This window comes from Furipterus horrens, unplaced genomic scaffold, assembly GCF_987537825.1.
Source record: "Furipterus horrens unplaced genomic scaffold, mFurHor1.1.pri manual_scaffold_7, whole genome shotgun sequence".
Classification (NCBI taxonomy): domain Eukaryota; kingdom Metazoa; phylum Chordata; class Mammalia; order Chiroptera; family Furipteridae; genus Furipterus; species Furipterus horrens.
The window spans coordinates 126195228-126214922 of NW_028327177.1; the positions used below are offsets into that span (position 1 = coordinate 126195228).

Consider the following 19695-nt stretch of genomic DNA (forward strand, 5'->3'; position numbering starts at 1 on the left):
ACAATAAAACAAAGGAAGCACTTGAGAGGAGCAAGCACAAAAGTATTTAGTACATGACAGCCACTTCCACTGATAAAATGTACAATTGAAAATGAAGATTCCTGAACCACACATATTTGCACTAAATTATACAGAAATGAAGCAGAAACTATTATAGAGATCATGATTACGGGCTGAACAGTTGGGCACACTAAGACCCTGACGGGCAGTGTGATAGTGGTAGGGAGGGGGGCCTTCAGGAGGTGGAGCCAGAGCCCCCCTGAGTAAGACTGGCACCCTTTAAAACAAGTCCCAGAAAGCTCTCTTGCCCCTTCCAACAGGAGAGTACACAGTGGAAAGGCGGCCACCTATGAACCAGAAAGCAGATCCTCATGGGACACTGAATCTACCCGCATCTTACTCTTGGACTTCCCAGCCTCCAGAACTATAAAACATAGACTTCCATTGTTTATAAGCCACCCAATCTATGTACTGTTATAGATGCCAAACTGACTAAGATAACCACTAACTTAAACACACACACACACACACACACACACACACACACACAATAGCAGGGGGAGATCATTACACACCAATTTTCATTAGCATAAATAAAAATACAGAACACCTGAATAATCTGTCAATAAATATAGTTGAATAAACATACTGTGAGCTCTGTGGCCTAAAAACAAAACACATTCACTTCACAGAATCTATATAACTTGCATCAACTTTACGACTTATCACATGTATCAGACTATTACTTTGGCTACTTGCTAAGAAAGCACTTTTACTGGTATGCATACCCTTGTATAGTCCCTTCATTCATTATTTCTGGGCTTGGCCATGTGACTGGCTTTAACCAATTAGACACTCCAAGTGTGATGCTAACAGAGGCTTGGCATGTTCTTACATATGAAGTCTATATTTTTAGAATTCTAAATCTTGGGATGCTCCCTCACAGATCCAACCACCATATATTATAGGATGTGAAGTCCAGTCTACCCATGTAAAGAAAACATATGGAAGTAAACCAAGGATCCCGCGAATAGCTCCAGTTGAGCTCCTAACCAATAGCTAGCAACAATCATCCTTAGAAGAGACTCCTCCTACCCTAGTTGCGCTGCCCAGCTGATGCTGCATGGAGCAGAGATAAGCCATCATCACAAACCCCCTCTAAATGACAGAATTTGAGCAAATGATTATTGTGGTATTAATCCAATAATATGGGGGTGAATAATTATCTGAATACAATTTATCTGGAAAAACTGTAATTATATAAGGTGTGTTATATGACATAGTAAAATTTTAAAAATAAGCTTTTAATAAAAACAACCCAAAGCTTTGTAATATAAAAATAATTTTATAAATTATTGGTAAGTGAAAGAGATTAAAATTATTATAACTAATGATTTAGAAAATGAGGGCAATGAGAATGATACATACAAAACCTAATAAAATCAATAAATTTATAAGGATTGAAATGATTCCAAGTGTGTTCCAATGACACTGAAATGATATTAGTTATCATTAACAGATGGAAATTTGGGGAATTCACAAATTTGTAAAAATTAAACAACAGACTACTAAATAATCAATGGATCAAAGAAGACATTAAAAGAATAACTAGAAAATTTACTTTGTAATGAATGGAAACAAAAACAACATAGCAAAATTTATGGAATATCTGTAAAGCAGTAAATATAAGGAAATTTACATCTGTAAATGCCTGTAGTAAAAAAGAAGAGAGACCTCAAATAGATTATTGAATCTTAACTATATTATAACTTAAATATATGCCATCTTAGAAAATCAGAAAAAGAAGAGCAAACTAAACCTGAAGAAAACAGGAGAAATGAAGTAATAAAGATTAGTGCAGAAATAAACGTAATAAAGAATAGAAAAACAACAGGGAAAAGCAATGAAAACCTAAATTTGTCCTTTTGAAAATCAATGAAATCAACAACCTTTAGGTAACTGACTAAGGAGAGAGAGACAGAACTCAAATTACTAAAATCAGGATAAAAGAGGAAAAAAAAACAGCCAATGACCTTACAGAAGTCAAAAGGATTTTAAGGGAATACTATGAACAATGGTTTGCTACCAAATTAAATGACCTAGATATAATGGACAAATTACTACAAATACACAAACTACCAAAACTGACTGAAAAATAAAAATAAAATCTGAATAGAACCATAACAAGATGTTTAATTAATAATCAAAAATTCCCTCACACACCAAAAGCTTGGGACCAGATGATTTATACCAAATATTAAGGAAGAACACCAATCCTTCACAAGCTGTTCCATGAAATAAGAAAGCAATACTGTGTATCTCGTTCAGTGATTCCAGTATTAACATAATACCAAGACCAGAAAAAGACTTGGCAAGAAAACTACAGAACAATATCCTTTATGAATATAAACACAAAAAAAATCCTCAACAAAATACTAGCAAACTGAACCAAGGAACAAATAAGAGATCATATACCACAACCACTGGGATTTATCTCAGGAATGCAAGGTTGGTTCAAAATATGCAAATCAATCAGCCTACTACATCACATTCACAGAATAAGCAAATCATCTCAATAAATACAAAAAAAAAACGCACTTGACAAAATCCAACTCTCTTTCCTAATAAAAAGCACTCAAATACTAGGAGTAGAAGGAAACTTTCTCAACCTTCTGCACATTCAATCAATATCATACTTAATAATAAAGGACTGAATGTACTCCCCATTAAAGGTAAATATAAGAATCTAAAACAAACAAACAAACAAACAAACTTATTTTCCCTGACAAGCAAGAAGAGAGAGACTTTCCCTCACCCCCGCCTTTTCTTAGTGCATTTACCTTAGAAAAACATGGAATTATAAATTCTTCCTCTGTCCCTTTAAACTGTAAGTCTTTTTAAAACCTCAATAAGCCTCTTGTCAGCTTTACAACCCAAAGTCTTTTTCTTAAGGCCGAGGGAGCCATCTCTTTGATATATCATCCTGCCCTCCCAGTTTCCTTGGGACAGTACAAGCCTAACCAGCTCCAAGTTACAAACCTACCTCCTATCATAAAGATAGAGATTTGTTTTCCTTTTGGATAAAGGTAATCAGGAAACACAGGAGGCAACCGCAATTACTGGGTGAATTTAGAATAAATTGTGTGACAAACTGGGCTGTCAAGTCCTCTTACTGGAAAATTAGTTTTTTTTTGTTTTTTTGTTTTTTTATCTTGAGACTGTGTATGTAGTGGGTGGCACATGCTTAGTTCTATAAAAGAATCAAATTTCTTTCTGCCTTTGCAATCTGTAGCCGATTGCCTGTGATGCAAGTCACATCCTTGTTTAATGCTTATGCAACAATAAAACCGCTTGCTTTATTTTCTACCTTTATGGAGAGTTTGTCTGCACAGGCAAAAGATTTTGTTTTCAATTTATATTTCCCCAACATCTCCTAAGATCAAGAGTAAGACAAGAATATCTCTATCTGTTCTCAACATTTCTATTCAGCATTGTGCTGGACTTTCTAGAGGTAACATTCACAAAAGTAAGACAGGTTGAACGCAGCACTACGAAATTACTACAATATTTCTTTAATTCCTTTGCCTCTGATAGGGTGATTTGGCCTCTGTATTTCCTCACTGTTTAAACCCTCTGACTTCCCCTAGTCTCTCCTTTCCATTTACCCTCATCACTGTTATCTCTTTTCTTCTTCTCTTTTCACCCGCTACCACTTTACCAGTAAGCCAGACTCACTTCTAAGCAAGTTCCGTCACAGAGTCTGGAAGGGAGAAAAACATAGGTCACTTTATATAACACTTACATGGTACACAGAACATGGCACCAATGGTCACACAGGAAAGAGTCGTGCCCACGCAGCCCCATGGGCCATTCCCTCGAGCTCGGCAGCTCCAGCAAGACCCTGCACTGCCTGTGGCTTTCTGCGTTGTTCCTGCAGACTTTCTACATGCACTTGATGAAGGCTCTATGGATAGCTACATAACAGACAGGTAAATGATAAACACACATGTCTCTCTTCCTTTCCCTTCCACAGCTTTATTGTGCAGAGCTTCAAAAAAACAAAAAAACAAACAAACAAACAAAAAGCATTTCCACTGGCTGCCAGTCTAAGAGATACACAGTGCTCTACAATGCCAAGAGGAAAATTCCAGGTCTCCCAGTATCTCAGCATAAATTGCAACCCAACCAAATCACAGGTCCTGCCTTCCCTTGAATATGCTAAGTCTGTTCAGAATTGAACTGAAAGATGACTCCATTAACACAATTCAAAAAGACACTCTGGAGATGTAGCAAAGCTGAAGGCACAGAGAAATAGAACACCTATTGTGTGGAAGAAATAAAGGCATTGATCACGCCAGGCAGTGCCCCGTCCTCAGGTGTGCTGGGTCAGCCCTGGAGTTACTCAGTGCATCAGTCATCAATGGAACGCTTCCTAGCTCCTAATGCGCCCTTCAATAAACAATGGAATTCCTCTAAGTGTTTCTCCTTTAAAGAGAACACGATGCCAACCTTTCTCTGTAGACGTACTAGAGGGACATTGCCAACTGCAACTAGAGGAAGAGGCTTCCTGAAATTTCTGGCATGGGCCAGGGGTAGGCAGTATAGGCTTGAAACTATCTAGTGGAACCTGTCCGGATACAGGCTCAGATCATGGTCCCTCTGCAATCCTGCAGCCTTGGGCCACTGATGTCCTTTCTGCAGCTCCTTGAATACAGAAACCAGAGTCCCTGCACAGTTCGCGCTCCCGAAGGCCTCAGGCTTGTGCAGTGCCTGGACTTGCCCCCACGCCTCCCTCCCTGTGGCCCCCAAACCCTGAAAGCCTCGTCCCCTCCTGCTCCATGCCCTCGTCATGGGGTGCTGATCCCCTTCTCTGCAGCCCATACCACAGAGGGGTGCTCCCTGCTAGCCCAGCAGCTCCATTGAGCTCCCTGTGTCATTTCTATCTCCTGAATGGATCCAGGCTGCTACACTTCCTCCAGAGCAGATTTTGGGCTGAAGTGTCATCTGTAAGAGTTTAGACTATTTCTTTGTATTGTATCGTAGCTCTTGACTTCTGAAGCCACTTAGAAGCTTGTGCTTATTTCTGACTGAGTTACAGTGCTATATTGTGGTTTATTGAATAGGACCACAAATGTTGTTCAACTCCTTCCATCTAGACGTAAATGGACTTCTTGATCCTTCCCTTGAATTGGGGTTGGCCTTAACTTGTTTTACCGATAGAATGTGGTAGGAGGGATGTGAAGTGATGTCCAAGGCTAGACCTTAAAGGACCTTGCAGCTTCAACTTTTGCTCCAACACAGCAGTCACGTAAACAAAAGGTTGTCTGAAGGAGATCTGAGGAGTCCCAGCCAACTCAATACCCATGGTTATACATGAGGCCATCTTGGACCTCCTAGCAGAGGCAATACTTCACCTGCACACGTGAATGCAAGTGAGCCCAGGGGAGCCAGCACAGAAGAACTGCCTAACAAACCCACACAAACTGTTGTTTTGAGTAAATCTATTTGGAAATAGTTTGTTCTATAACAGTAGGTAATAAAAATATACACCGTCTCATCATCAAGTAATTCTCCTAATGTTTAATATTATTCAATAAATTAATTGGTGTTAAATACATGAGGACATTTTTGACCAGCCCACCATCCCCCTCCAAAAACATGTTCAAGAAAGATCTCTGACCATTCTGTAATCCCTCTCACTCCTCCTTCCAACGGGAAATGTGGAACAGAATACATAAAGATTTGGGCATCAAATCATTAAAATTAAAAACTAGACATATAAATAAATATGGAGAAAGAAACCCATTGTTTACAGATTCATATTTACTTGTAGAAGTAAAGGCTCTGAAAAGGTAAGAAAAAGGACATATAGGAAGTAAAGATAAGTGATTTGCAATTACCAGTTGATAAAGCAGTAAGGGCTTCCACTGACAAAATCAATCTGCAGACAGCTCCCTGTCTTATTTTTCGCTCTGCTGGGAGTCAGAACAAACCAGACTCTGAAAAATCCATAAGGCCCCTGGCATTTTGCATCTATATTCAGACTTTTAATCTTGGCCAAGCCAAGTATTTAGCAATGCCAGAAACAAACAAAAACTAGCTATATTCTAACTATACACTGCAAGGTATTCTTTCTTTCCCCCATCCACACACTTCCTGTGGTGTCAGTAAATTCAAGGGCACTATAATGTCAAAATTATGAGAGACTATAAATGTTATTAACTTGGAAATATTATTTTTTTCTTTTCTAGAAACTCTATAACTATTATTTATTTATTTGTTTGTTTGTTTATTTGAGAGATAGAGAGAAACATTGATTTCTTGTTCCACTTTATTTATGCATTCATTGGTTGTTTCTTGTATGTGCCCTGAGGGATCAAACCCACAACCTTGGTGTATCTGGACAATGCTCCAACTAAGTGAGCTAGCTGGCCAGGGCTATAACCTTTTATTTTTAATTCAGAAAATGTCTCTATTATTATATTATTATAATTAATTGCATTATATTATTAATAACATAATGGTAATATAGTAATACTACTAATATTACCAGTAACAAATTATTCTTATTATTATTAAGTCTGCTATTAGTATTAAAAGCCTGTCTAAAAAGGTTTCTAAGTGTTTAATGATAAGAAAACTGTGAGAATTAGAGAAAATTTTAAATAACACTTGAATAAAAGTAAAACTTGGCAAATAATAGATACATGATAAAGGCTACCTGGAATGTGTGCATTCTGGAGAACAAATCACAATGTCCCTGAAGCAGATGTCAACCATACTGCAATATTTCAATTCCAATTCTTGACACATGAGTCCAGTCTACCAATGATTTCCCATTCAAATAGCAGGCACCAGAGCAGAGTGGTTAAGAACACACACTCCTGGAGTCAGGCTGTCTGAATTAGAATCCAAGCTCCTCCACATCCTAACTGTGTGATACTGGGCAAGATCAGGTAACCGCCCTAAAGATTACTTAAGATAACCACACCCATCGTAAAGGAGATTGGAGAGTAAGTGACTTAATATTTATAGAGCACTTAGGACAGTGCCTGCCACTGAGGAAGCTCTTTACAAGTGTTTGGTACATAAAAATAAGTAACAGATATTATGGGGTAGAGCATCATTAATATATGCTCTCTAGTAGTTTCTATTTAGCAGCTTCTATTTTAATTCAAGAGAATATGTGACTTATTCCATTGAATCATTAAGATGTATTTACAGTTCACTTTGTGCAATTAAATCCTGAGTTCACTCAAAATTCCCACCTACCTCACCTAATCAGATAATATAATGTAATAAAACAGTTTTCTGTGTGTGTCCATTTATAGAGCCCTGGGAGGGGCCTGGGGGCAGGGAGAGGTAATGTTATCTAGGTAAATCTTATTCTGCTGGGCCACAGAAAAGCCATACATAAAAGCAATTACAGGCAAAAGCATTCTTGCTTCCCACCTGTGCAAGGCACCACTGTAGCAAGTTCTGTTCCTCTAGGTTGCCCGTCTCTGCATGCTACATTCATATTCCTTCCCTTTCATACTCCTCAGCTGCTTGAGTCTGGCTAGCAAAATACTAGTCCCTGCTAGCGACCAAATCAGTCATCCAGAGAGCAAATATAGAGACAGGGAGAGGGAAGGAGCTATAAATAAACATAGCATAAGTAACTCTTCTCTATTGTGACTATTTTAAAAAATGAATCTGATCCTTAGACACAATACAATGAAATGAGCACTGTCTTTTCAAACGTTTGACTAACAGCGAACAATAGTCACTATTATCCAAGGAGTGCTCACCACATGCCAGGCTACTTCAAGCACTTGCCCTGCACACCTCATTCAATCTCATGACCATTCTAGAAGGTGGGCACTGTTAATGGCTTTCAATTACAGATGAGGAAACTGAAGCACAGAGATGTTCAATAATTTACAACCTCAGCAGCAGACCTAGGACTTAAACCCAACACTCTGATTTCAGAACTTGTGTTCTTAATGATGACCAGCCTGCCCGTCAATGTTACGTTCTTTTTCCAATTATGCTCTTACTTTTTAAAAATTCCTCTTTAGCAATTTCCCTCAGGACCAATCTATTGATCACAGAAGAATACTTGTCTCAGTAATTTATAATCACTCTGATAGAAGTAAATAAATGAAAATAAATAAATAAATAAAGCAGAACCTGGTACCAAGGTACTGCCTTTCAAACTGAAAGCATTTATGTATTCTAGACTTCCCTGAGACAAATGTCAGAAAAGTTCAAAGATGCTAGTTCTTTAAAACCTGATAAAAATACACATGGATTTTAATCATACTAAAATACAGAATATTATATATATTCTTGGTCACAGACACACACACACCAAAAAAAAAAAAAAAAAAAAAAAAAAAAAACCTCTGAAAATCCTGCCATTTTCAATAACATGGATAAGCCTGCAGGACATTATGCCAAGTGAAATAAACTAGACAGAGAAAGACCTCCCCACCCCTCAAAAAAAGCTGATTTCATAGAAACAGAAAGTAGAATGGTGGTGGCCAGGGGCTGAGAAGATGGGGACATGGGAGGATAAAGGTCAAAGGGTACAAATTTTCAATTATAAGAACAAGTTCTCAGGATCTAATGTACAACATGGTGACTATAACTAATAAGATGGTATTATATTGTATACTTAAAACTTGCTAAGAACAGATCTTAAGCATTCTCATAACAACAAAGAGTTAACCAAGAGGGTCGACTGATGTGTTAATTATCCTGATCTTGGTAATCATCCCGCAAAATCTGTATCTATCACATCATCATATTGTACATTATGAATATATACAGTTATATTTGTCAATTTTCCCAATTACTCCTCAAAAACTGTTTTTTTAAAAGACATTTTCAGACACAACAATAACAAAACAGAATGACTTTGCTTTAAAATTCAAAGTATTTAATAGGACCCTACCTGTTTGCTGCTCTAGGCCACAGGAAAACAACAGGGAACAAAACAGACAATGGCCCTACTGTCATGGAGTGTATATTGTAGTGGAAGAGACACATGATACACCAATTAAAATATGACATAATGGGAGACAGAGGCCATAGCTATGAAAAACTAAAGCAAGATAAAGGGATGGAGTCTGAAGGAGGTTGCTCTTTAGGCAGTTGATCAGGAGAAGCTCTATGGAAGCAACATCTCCGCATCCTCACCAGCACTTGTTTGTTGATTTGTTGATGATGGCCATTCTGACCACTGTCAGGTGGTATCTCATTGTGGTTTTAATTTGCATCTCTCTGATGGCTGAGAAATTTTCTTTATAGTACATTATTTCAGGTACTGTTCATAGTCATGCAAGTATTGAATCATTTACACAGTAAATATTTTTTATGAGCCTATGAAATACCAGATTCTGGGCTCAATGCTGGGGAAAGTGATGAACAAAATCTTCATGACCTCTCACAAAATAAATAAAAAATATCAACTTTGTGAAAGAAAGTGCATAAAGTGTAGAGACCACGGTAAATGTGCCCTATAGAGGGGAGGGGTTCTCTGGGGGAGGCTATGTTCCAGCTGAGAAGTAAAGAATGGAAAAGAGTAAAGCAGGTGACAAGTGGAAAAAAGGAGTATTCTAGGCAAAGGGAGGAGCATGTGCAAGAGTCCAGTGGTCAGAGGAAATGTCAATGGAACAGCTAGGAGCTGCTAGAGTCAAGTCTAGGTTGAGGCAGCACTGGGTGACTTGGCAAAGGCTAGAGCATGCAGGGTTGTCTGCTTGCAGCCACATTGAGGACTTGGAAGCTACTGAAGTATTTTAGGCCATTTAAGTTTCAGAATTCTGAAACTTAAAAGAAAATAACTTTCTTAAGAAGTCATGAGGTACAGTGAATATTGGGCATGCTTCGCTTTGTCTCTATTTGTCCGAGTTTATCTCCAGGGTTATTCTGATCTATCCAATGAAAAGCTCACCAGCTCTTCTTTTAATTATCTAATGTCATAATGTGAATGGGATTACACTAAGCAATAAAGTCTCAAAGAAGTCCCATTACAGGATTAGTCAAAATTTCCATTTTTATTGGATCATTCTTGCTTATTACCCAGAAATCCCAAATATAAGTTTCATGAAGAACTAGTCTAAAATATTTATCAGAGCTTCAAACCCTAAAATCTGTTCTGAAAACGCAGTTGGAGATAGTTTGCAGTGTTGGACTCCAGAACTGGAGTAGGACATAGAGATATAAAATGAAACCAAGGACCATATTTGGAAATTACTTTCCATGAGAAGAATAACAAAGACCTGCCTAATAATGAATCAAATCAGATGAAGAAAAGAAGATTCTATTGACCTCCTTTTCTGGCCCCATCCATCCAGTGTCCACATACCATTTATCTAGCAGCTAAGACAGAATAAAAAAATGCTCTGAGGCCCTTCCTACAAGAGTTGACAAGAACTTTCTTCTTCTGCCCTGGCAGGTGTGGCTCAGTGGATTAAGTGCCAGCCTGTGCACGGAAGGGTCCTCGATTCAATTCCCAGTCAGGGCATGTGCCTGGGTTGCAGGCAGGTCCCCAGTGGGGGGGTGCAGGGGAGACAGCCACTCATTGATGTTTCTTTCCCTCTTTCTCCATTCCTTCCCCTCTCTCTAGGAATAAACAAATAAAATCTCTGGGGAAAAAAATATCAAAAAATGATGGATCTTAAAAAAAAGAAAGAACTTCCTTCTGTTAAATAAATTAATATCTGAGGAAGTGAAGGCAAAAGGAAAGAGCAAAACCACATGGGAACAGCGAGGGAGCTCTGGGGACCCTGGGGGGCAAGGACATTGATAGGCTCAGGGAAGCTCAGAAGAATCACACAAAGATCACAGAATTTGGAGGGAAATACCCTGAGGGTGGCCAAAGGGGAAATTCAAGAAAAGGTATGAAAGTGTGAGACGCATATCAGGGACAATGAAAGGTGTCTGTTTTGTTTTTGTCCAATTCACAGACTCAGAGAACATTCAAAAAGAACTGGACACGTCAAGTGATTTACTAGGCAACATCTTAAATTTGGAACAAAGAGAACTTGAGGTATTATAATAGCTGACAGAGTCAGGACCCTGGCCAGGTCCCTCCTACTGACATTTCCAGGGCAAGTCCTTGGTATCACAGTAAGAGCTTTCTCCCTGCCCACCCCAGGCAGGTCAGAAGTGCAGCCCCTCAGCCAAAGACAGGTATTCCCACTTGTGACAGAAAAATAAAATATTCCAGGCTTTCACTGGGCCCATAGGACACTCTCAAAGATCTATATTATATCCCAGACAATAATCTATAAATCTGATTATTAATGTTCCCTGAACAGGCTACATTCCTTTCTCTGTCTCATTTCCCCACTCCCCTACCAGTGTTTCCTAGGACCACCTCCCAAATAAATGATTTCATGTGAGTCCTTGTCTTTTGGAGTATCTCTAAGTAAGAAAGTAATAGACTAGAACTTAGGACTGAGTTCTTTTAACTCCATGCTCAGTTGAAGACATCAAAAAGAAGGGCAAAAAATGGCTTTTGAGCCTAAGTTCATGGTGAAACCATAATACAACAGGCATTTCTAACAACTAGAGGACAGGGAGGTAAGAGAAGGGACTGAAAATAATTTTTAAAGCAATTTAGAAGAACAAAAAGCTTGCTACAAAGATGAATGTTAATAATATATATTATACATGTTATTAAAACAATTGTGATATACCTAAATAAAATAATAGGTTAACTATATTAGTAGGTCTACCTTTTCTAACTGCTTAGTTAATTTAAAAATGAAAGAAAAGTGCAAATACATCTTTGGGATAATAAAGCAAAATACTTTTCAGGTTTTAAATTTCGTCCTACATATTCTATATATTCCCTCCGCATCCCAGCACACACAAAGTTATTATATGAAGAATTCTAAAATTTGTAATAAATCTACTTATACCAAGAATGACCGAGTGAAATTTGAGTTTGTATTTTATTTGTTCAGTAATTCTGGTTGACAATCAAATCTGTTCAGGAATATATGATTACTTAACACTTTTGTGATTCAACTTGCACTATTTCTGAAAAAGGAAGTAAACAGAAATGAAAAAAAATGTATTTATCTAATGGAAGTAATGGGTGGCTCAGCTGTGCTGTTAATAAACAGTCAGTTTCCGAAGTACTATATTAGCCTGGCCACCAGCCTCTGTACCTTCTCACAACCCAGTTTCAAGAACAAAGAGATAAGGAATTTCTAGTAAAATGAATGAAAATTCACCCTCCAAAAACACTATTCTGAACATTTTTGTAGGAAAGGAGTTTTTGAAATGATCCTACTATTTACAGATAATATCAATCGTTCCCCTGAGAAAATGTGTCCTGAATTCCACCGCCAGGACTCATTGCACGACAATAGACAAGATTTAAAAAGAAGATGGAAGTGTCTTTAGTGCTTGACCTGATGAATGATACTTCAGAATGTGTCCTTGAACTCTGCTGTCTATTGACTATCATGCCCGTCTACTAATTGCAACAGATCAGACAAATGATATGTGATCAGCAAAATCTTCTCACTTCAGAAATAATTAATGGATTGCAAATAAACCCTCAAAGCATGCTAAAGGAGCTACAAGTGTCTCAATTCATCAAAATATAAACACTCATTTACCCAAGAAACGACCAACCTTGTAAATATATGTTTAAGTACGTATGTCATCATCTATTTATTCACACGATAAAATTTATAAAGTGCCTATTATTTGCTGGATGCTGGGGCACATATTAGGACATAAAAAACCCTTCCCTGCCCTTGACTGTTTATAGGCAGAAAAAGAGAGCCCTGCATAGCACAGGAGCAATAAAATGTTCCAAGGTCATGCTGGGTAACAGGTCTACTGGTTCATCTGCACATTCAACAACTATCGAACACCTACTATGTGCCAACAATTGTTTTGATTTCTCAGTAATAAAAGTAGTCCCCATGAGAGACAGTTACCTTAGAGGAACAACAATTTGTGGTGGTGGTTGTTTTAAACACACATAATGATGTATAATTATGTACATGTGTATTAGTTGAGTAATTGGGGAAAACTTACAAAATAAGCTTCCTTTCCTAAAGTTGTCTTCCTTTTGGGAACCAAGAGAAGAAAAAAAAAAGTCTGAACTAGTTACATATGATAAATTCGAGAGCATAAAATACTTGTTCTTACCAGGAATACAGGATTGTTCCAACAACAGAAGTCAGTTTACTGTTTTCTTGTTTTTGCTTTGCCAGGCCAAAGTCAGCTACAATTCACAAACAAAACAATGTTAGTGTTTTTTCCAAGAGTTAGCATCTTTCCTTAGGTTTTGAGATTATGCACAATAGCTATTACAGTGCACACAGGATGCTTTTCTTTTTTTTACCTTTCTATTAGAATGCCTTATGCATCAATCTTCCACACCACTGCCAGCCTTAATTAATGGCATACATATAATATTCCACTATGCTTTGTATTTTGATATGAGGTTTATCATTTAAAAAAAACTAAATAAATCTTGCTAACTGAAACACAGGACAAAGCACTAATTGAACTTGTGATTTCACTTTTTAAATTACTTTTTATAATTTCAAATTAATCAAATGAATTTACCATTTTGGTATATGGCCATCAGAACCTCACCTGGCCAAAATAAATAAATAAATATTAAATATAAGATAAGCCTGAATAACCACCATGAATATCTAAATACCTGAAATTAAATGGCATCTATTGGTACTAAATCACAGTAAATACAATGTTCAGAATCATCTCAAAATATTTATACATCAACAAATAATTTGGATTTTTAATTTAGAACACTAAATATTTATACTTAATATTAGCACTAACTATACTTTTCAAAACACCTACAGATTCTTTTCTTTTTTTAACCCACTTGACAACTTAGATCAAGGTAGTAAAAACATACGAGGTTTGTCCAGAAGGTATCCAGCCATGTTGTATGAAATGGACACTTATTAAAGAAGACACAAGATACAAGAAACATTGTACATAGGACAATGACACCTCAGTCCCCTTCCCAGTAGGCACCTTGAGACCTCACACAGTTCCAATTGCCATCAACTGCCCTGTCGTATTTTTCTGAATCTCATCAATGGTCTGAAATCTCTTCCCTTTCGAAGGTGTCTTCAGTTTTAGAAAAAGCCAGAAGTCATGGGGTGCCAAATCTGGGATGTAGGGAGGCTGAGTCAGCTGGGTGATTTGATGTTTTGCAAAAAAGCTCTGCATGAAATGATGCGTGAGCGGATGGATGTCCTGTTGTGATGAAGCTGCCAATCACCGGGTGCCCATAGCTGTGACCTTCTGAATCATCTGAATAGTTTCCGCACTGGAATGTTCAAGCTAAATGCAAAATTTGACGCAGATTTGTTGCTCTACTCACTCAGTCATTTTTTAATGCAATGGCCACACAGTGCACATGCTCACTCACCATGTCTGCCACCCCCACTGACTCGTACAGTGAAGTCATCATTGTCCACGCATGCGCATTCCAGTCCACTCTCCTTGGCTGACAGGTTACATCAATGTCGTGCACTGTTCTCATTATATTAACAATGGCTGGGCTTTTTCTGGACAGACTTTTGCATTCTTCATACCCTCATCATGCAGATTTGCCAGTATTTCAAGAGATTTACTTATCAGCATTACACAAAAACATAGTACTGAAGCAGTACAAGAATTCAAGTTTCTATGCCTAGTAAGGTTTGATGTTCCCAATATCACTTTGTAAAGTGCCCAAAATGTTGATGGAATTTAACTGCAATTGAGTATTTGATTATTTATCTATACTTAAAGGTCTTTTAAGTTGAAATATTCCAAAGTATTTTAATTTCAAAATAATAATTCCCATTATTAATAACCATACTCATGCACTAATCAATAACCTTGACCTAGCACACTAATTTAGCTGCTTACATGAACTGCCTAATACTCACAGTGACCCTGAAAGATAGGTATTATAGTTAATACAGCCAAGTGCTGAAAAGCAAGGACTCTGGAACTAAACATGTCAAATCCTCGCTCCACCATGTGCTACCAGTGTAGTGCTGAGAAAGTCACTTAATCTCCTTTTACAGTAGTTGATCCATAAAATAAAGATTAATAGTAGTGTAGTATAATAGTAAGATCTGAATAAGTTAACATATGTAAACATAATATAGTATAGTATTAAACAACTAATATATATCATTATTTAATCATCACAAACAACTATAAGCTCCATGAAGAGAGTGACCATGTTTGTCACGCTTGTCTGTCACTGCAGGATGTGGCAGCTCAGAAAATAATTGCTGAGTGAAGAAATGAAAGTCTTCCCCATGAGATTGTGAGCTCAGGAGACAGAGGCCACGGCTTTCATCTTGTATGTATTGCCACACGTCTGGCAAATGATGGCATTTGATGAGCATTGGAACTTTTGATAAATGTTCCACTGAATAGGCATGCCCTTGTTATTATTACCAGCAGCAACAACCAAACATCGAGAAACATGCACAGCCTGTTCTGTTGCAGGATGAACATGTGACCTCTAGAGTCATGCACTAAAGCCCATGTCTAGAATCTATTACCTACAGCTGAATGAATTTTTCCCTTTTCTTTCTTTTTTTAGGGGAGGAGCTGGGGAGATGAGGGGGCACATGAGGTTTGCATGAAATGCAGGTATCTATAAAAGCCAACACATGTAAAATGCTGGGTAGGAAGGCAAGTTCATTGCAGCAAACTCCCTCCATCAGTTACTCTCCAATGGGATGGCACAGTGTGGGTTTTACTTGGAAAAAAGCAGCATTTGGGGCCAACTCTGACTATGCTAGCACAATATACCACTGAGTCAGGGTCTATTCCCTTGTGCCACCTCCAAGGCTGCAAATAAATGCAGTAACAAGACCTGGACATGTTCATGGCACAATTGATTAAAAGATGACTTAAAAGATACAGTCTTCTAAGTGGAAATATTTAGACATTAAAGTTAGATACCATTTGTAAAACTATCACACCTATATATGTTAGTACTCTGCTGCCTCATGCAGCCAGCATGCTTACTATAAATAATTGCCAACCAACCTTAATCTTAAAACATCTAATTTGCCCACAGTGAGAAAAAAAAAGAGAAAAGGGAAATTTTAGTTTTTCTAAAGCTTTTTTTTTTTCTGGTCCCATTTTCAATACATTTTGTCTCATGCATCTTAAACATCACTTGGCAATGCTGTGCTTCTTCTCTGGGAGTAAATAAACCTTCTAGCACAGAAAAGAGAAAAATAAAATATGACAAGACTGCCCCTTGGTGGTGACTTGTTTGCACACACGCACATGCACACACACACCCCACAAACTATTTTTATAGACTCTATGAATTGCAGCTTTATTTAAATATCCTCAAATATGGGAATCTTATACATTGGGTTTTGAAGTTATCCTGTAAGATTTTAATTTAAGTGTAACCCCTCTTAAAAATAGGAGTCTCTAATGTCCATATTTATGTCAACAATGATAGACACTGAAAAACATATTTCATCACTATTTTATCTAAAATAGTTTGAATAGTGATGTCAAATCTCCGTGGATTACCTTTTTAGTCATAAAATTATCTTATACTTATTTAAAATAATGGTAGCACATCAATACCCTGTCCATACAATTGCTTTAGAGAGAAGACTATTCTGAGACTTATCACTGCTTCTTTATTTGAAATTAGAAAAATACTGCCTCACTTAAGTAACCTAAAACATCTTAAAAATGTATAACAAACTTTTAAATAAATAACTCCCAAGTATAAGTTTAATAAATATTAATAAGAATAAGGTGGGGCAGAATGGTAATGAGGGACAGGAGAGAAACAAAATTAAAAGTTGCTTATTGTTATTTTTAAAGAGTAACATTTTCTAGGGAGTCCTTTACAAGTGTAAATAAAGGTATATATTTTTATTAAAATTAGAGAGCAAATATGAAAGCAGTATATTGTGCTAAGTCTAATATGTAGACATAATACTGTAACTAGCTTGCCTATCCTGAGTTACAAGGTTGATGATGTGTTTATCTCCTCTATTTCACTTTGCTCTGATGAAGGGAAAGAAACTATTTTTGAAAAGTTACTCACACACCAGAACAATGGGAATGGGCTTGAAGACAACAGAAGATGAGACATTCCAGTAAATGCTGGGAAGCTGGAAGGTAGCTGGAGGATGGTCCCAGGCAGGAGTCCCACCCCACGTGGCTGAGAGCACTGAGGGCAAAGGGGACCCAGGGGACCGCCCAAGAGAGAAAGGAAGTTAAACGCTCAAAACATGGAATTCAGATCAGGCTCCGGGTCCCTTCCCGCACCCACACATGGCAGTACCAGCAAATTGAGTTCCCCCTGTCACTAGCAGAAACACGGGTTTATTTTCCAAAGAAACTGAATGAAAAAGAAACCAAACAGAGTGGAGCTGAACTCATAGGAATTTGGTGAAAATTAACTGAACATGGCTCTCTCTGAGCCCCTTCACCAATGTTACTCCCAGAACGACAGCAGACAGAGGGACGCTGCCTCAGGGAAGATATTAGAGGCGCACTGGCTGGGAAGAGTTTAAGTGATGCCTTTGGGGCTCTTCAAAGGAAAAGTTTCTTCATGATCTAATAAAGTCACTCTTAACTGGTGCTCACAGGGCTTCCAACAGCCTCTTCTCAGTGTCTTTCTTACATATATTAAGACCAGTCCAGGATCAACAGACATTTGAGGAACTTCTCCAGCAGGCAACAGAGATCAAACTAAACAGATATATATAGAGAGAGAGAAAAAGATAAGCCTAGAAGATGTACAAGCAATGCAGGGTGCTAAAAAAAAAAAACAGTCTATATTATCCTGAATAAATGCAGGATTCCATGAACATGAAATTTAAAAAAAAAAAAAAGAAGAAACTAAATATTCAATAGAAGCACCAAAAAAATAAAGTTTTAGAAATCTCTCTAAAGTAGAACAAAGATACAAAGAGCTAAAAACTGAGACTTATTTTTAAAATTAAGAGATTATTTAGTATAAAGGTCTAAGACTAAAAGGATTTCTAGAAGAGGAAACAGGAAAGCAGAGGGGAGAAAAGTAGTGAAGAAATCAGGCAGGAAAATTTCCCAGAACTGAAATTTTAAGTCTCCAGATTGAAAAGCCACTTAGACACATTGAATGAAAAGACACATTCCAGACGCATTCAATGAAAAGAGATCCATCCAAAGCAGAGGACAAAGGAACATCCTAAAGTTTCCAAAGAAATAAACAGCTCACATATCAAGCAATGGGAATCAGAATAGCACTGGATTTCCTAACTTGCAAAAGCGGATGAGCGTGATTAAAGTAACACCTGCAAAGTTGGAAGGATGATGAGTTTCCTCTCAGAATACTACACCCAGCCAAACTACCGATAAAGTATGACGGTCCCATAAAAATATATTGTGACACGGAAGCATCCAAACATTATAACTACCAAAAGGACACCTTCTTAGAAAAGTACCGGAAGATACATTTTAGCAAAACAGATGAGTTAAAAAGGAGGAGGGTACAGGACATAAGAAACAGAGGATCCAATCAGAAGGGGCGCAAATGAAGGTTCCAGGACAGTGGCTGGGTAGCAGACTAAATTCAAATCCCATCTGCATTACAGCAAGCAGCTATAGGAGCTGGTTGTCCAGGAAAACAAAATTGAGGAATAATTGTCTTGTTTGACCATATATCAGTAAATAGTACAGAGAGGTCCTTCATAATGCTTTTGGAAGATTTAGGAAGAAGAAATAACAGCTAAATAAAAAAGCTAGGAAAACAAACAAAAAAGAAGGCAATTGTTAACTCTAAGACAAACTATAAGGTCTATGAGAATGGAAAGCTAATCAACATTGAATGATTATTACACAGTAGTAATACACACAGAATATTTACTTAAACCTAAATGGTGCTATAAATATATTGGCAGGATGGTATACGGGGAAGAAGAGGAAATTGGAAAACTAAACCCTCGCCCTGGTTGTTGTGGCTCAGTGAACTCAGTGCCGGCCTGTGAACCAAAAGGTCACCAGTTCAGTTCCCAGTCAGGGCACGTGCCTGGGTTGCAGGCCAGGTGCCCAGTTGGGGGCGTGTGAGAGGCAACGGACCAATGAATCTCTTGCACATCAACGTCTCTCTCCCTCTCTTCCTCCCTTTCTTCCCTTCTCCCTAAAATAAATAAAAGTCTTTTAAAAGAAAAGAAAACTAAATCCTCAGCTGTCACAATAGAAAGTTAAGTACCAGAAAAAAGCTAAAAAGAAAAGCGGTTGTTTTAGGGAAAAGGAACTGGGAATTGCATAGGGGCAAGTTTTTCTTTATAAACTTATCACTATTTTATTTTGTAATCTACATTGATGCGCAGTACTGATTAAAGAAAACAAATATAAAAATTAATTTAAATTAAGTTTAGAAAGAAAAGAGATCAGACTGCTACAATAATAGATTAACCTCAATGTATTTAAATGTTAGCAAGGAAAATAATGGTAGCTAATCTTAGTAAGGAAATAAAATGCAGGGTTAGCTATCACTCAAGAAATATGGCCTCAATAACCATCTAAGAAGGATTAAACAGTTTTTTTTCTTGAATATATGTCATATACAATATACAACAAATCCTTTTAATAGTTATTTAATAGTATATATGTGTGTATATATATGTGAGTACATATATTATTTGCTATGAAATTTAAATACACAAT

General features: G+C 37.4%; 1 protein-coding gene across 8 annotated transcripts in view; it reads right to left on the reverse strand.

Moving 5' to 3' along the window:
* NEK10 (NIMA related kinase 10) overlaps nt 1-19695 on the reverse strand; it is a 162935-nt gene that overhangs the window by 72113 nt on the left and 71127 nt on the right. For all 8 annotated transcript variants that reach the window (XM_090284408.1, XM_090284406.1, XM_090284404.1 and 5 more), the window contains exon 23: nt 13162-13237. In XM_090284408.1, the coding sequence (XP_090140534.1) occupies nt 13162-13237 (76 nt within the window). The remainder of the gene's footprint in view (nt 1-13161; nt 13238-19695) is intronic.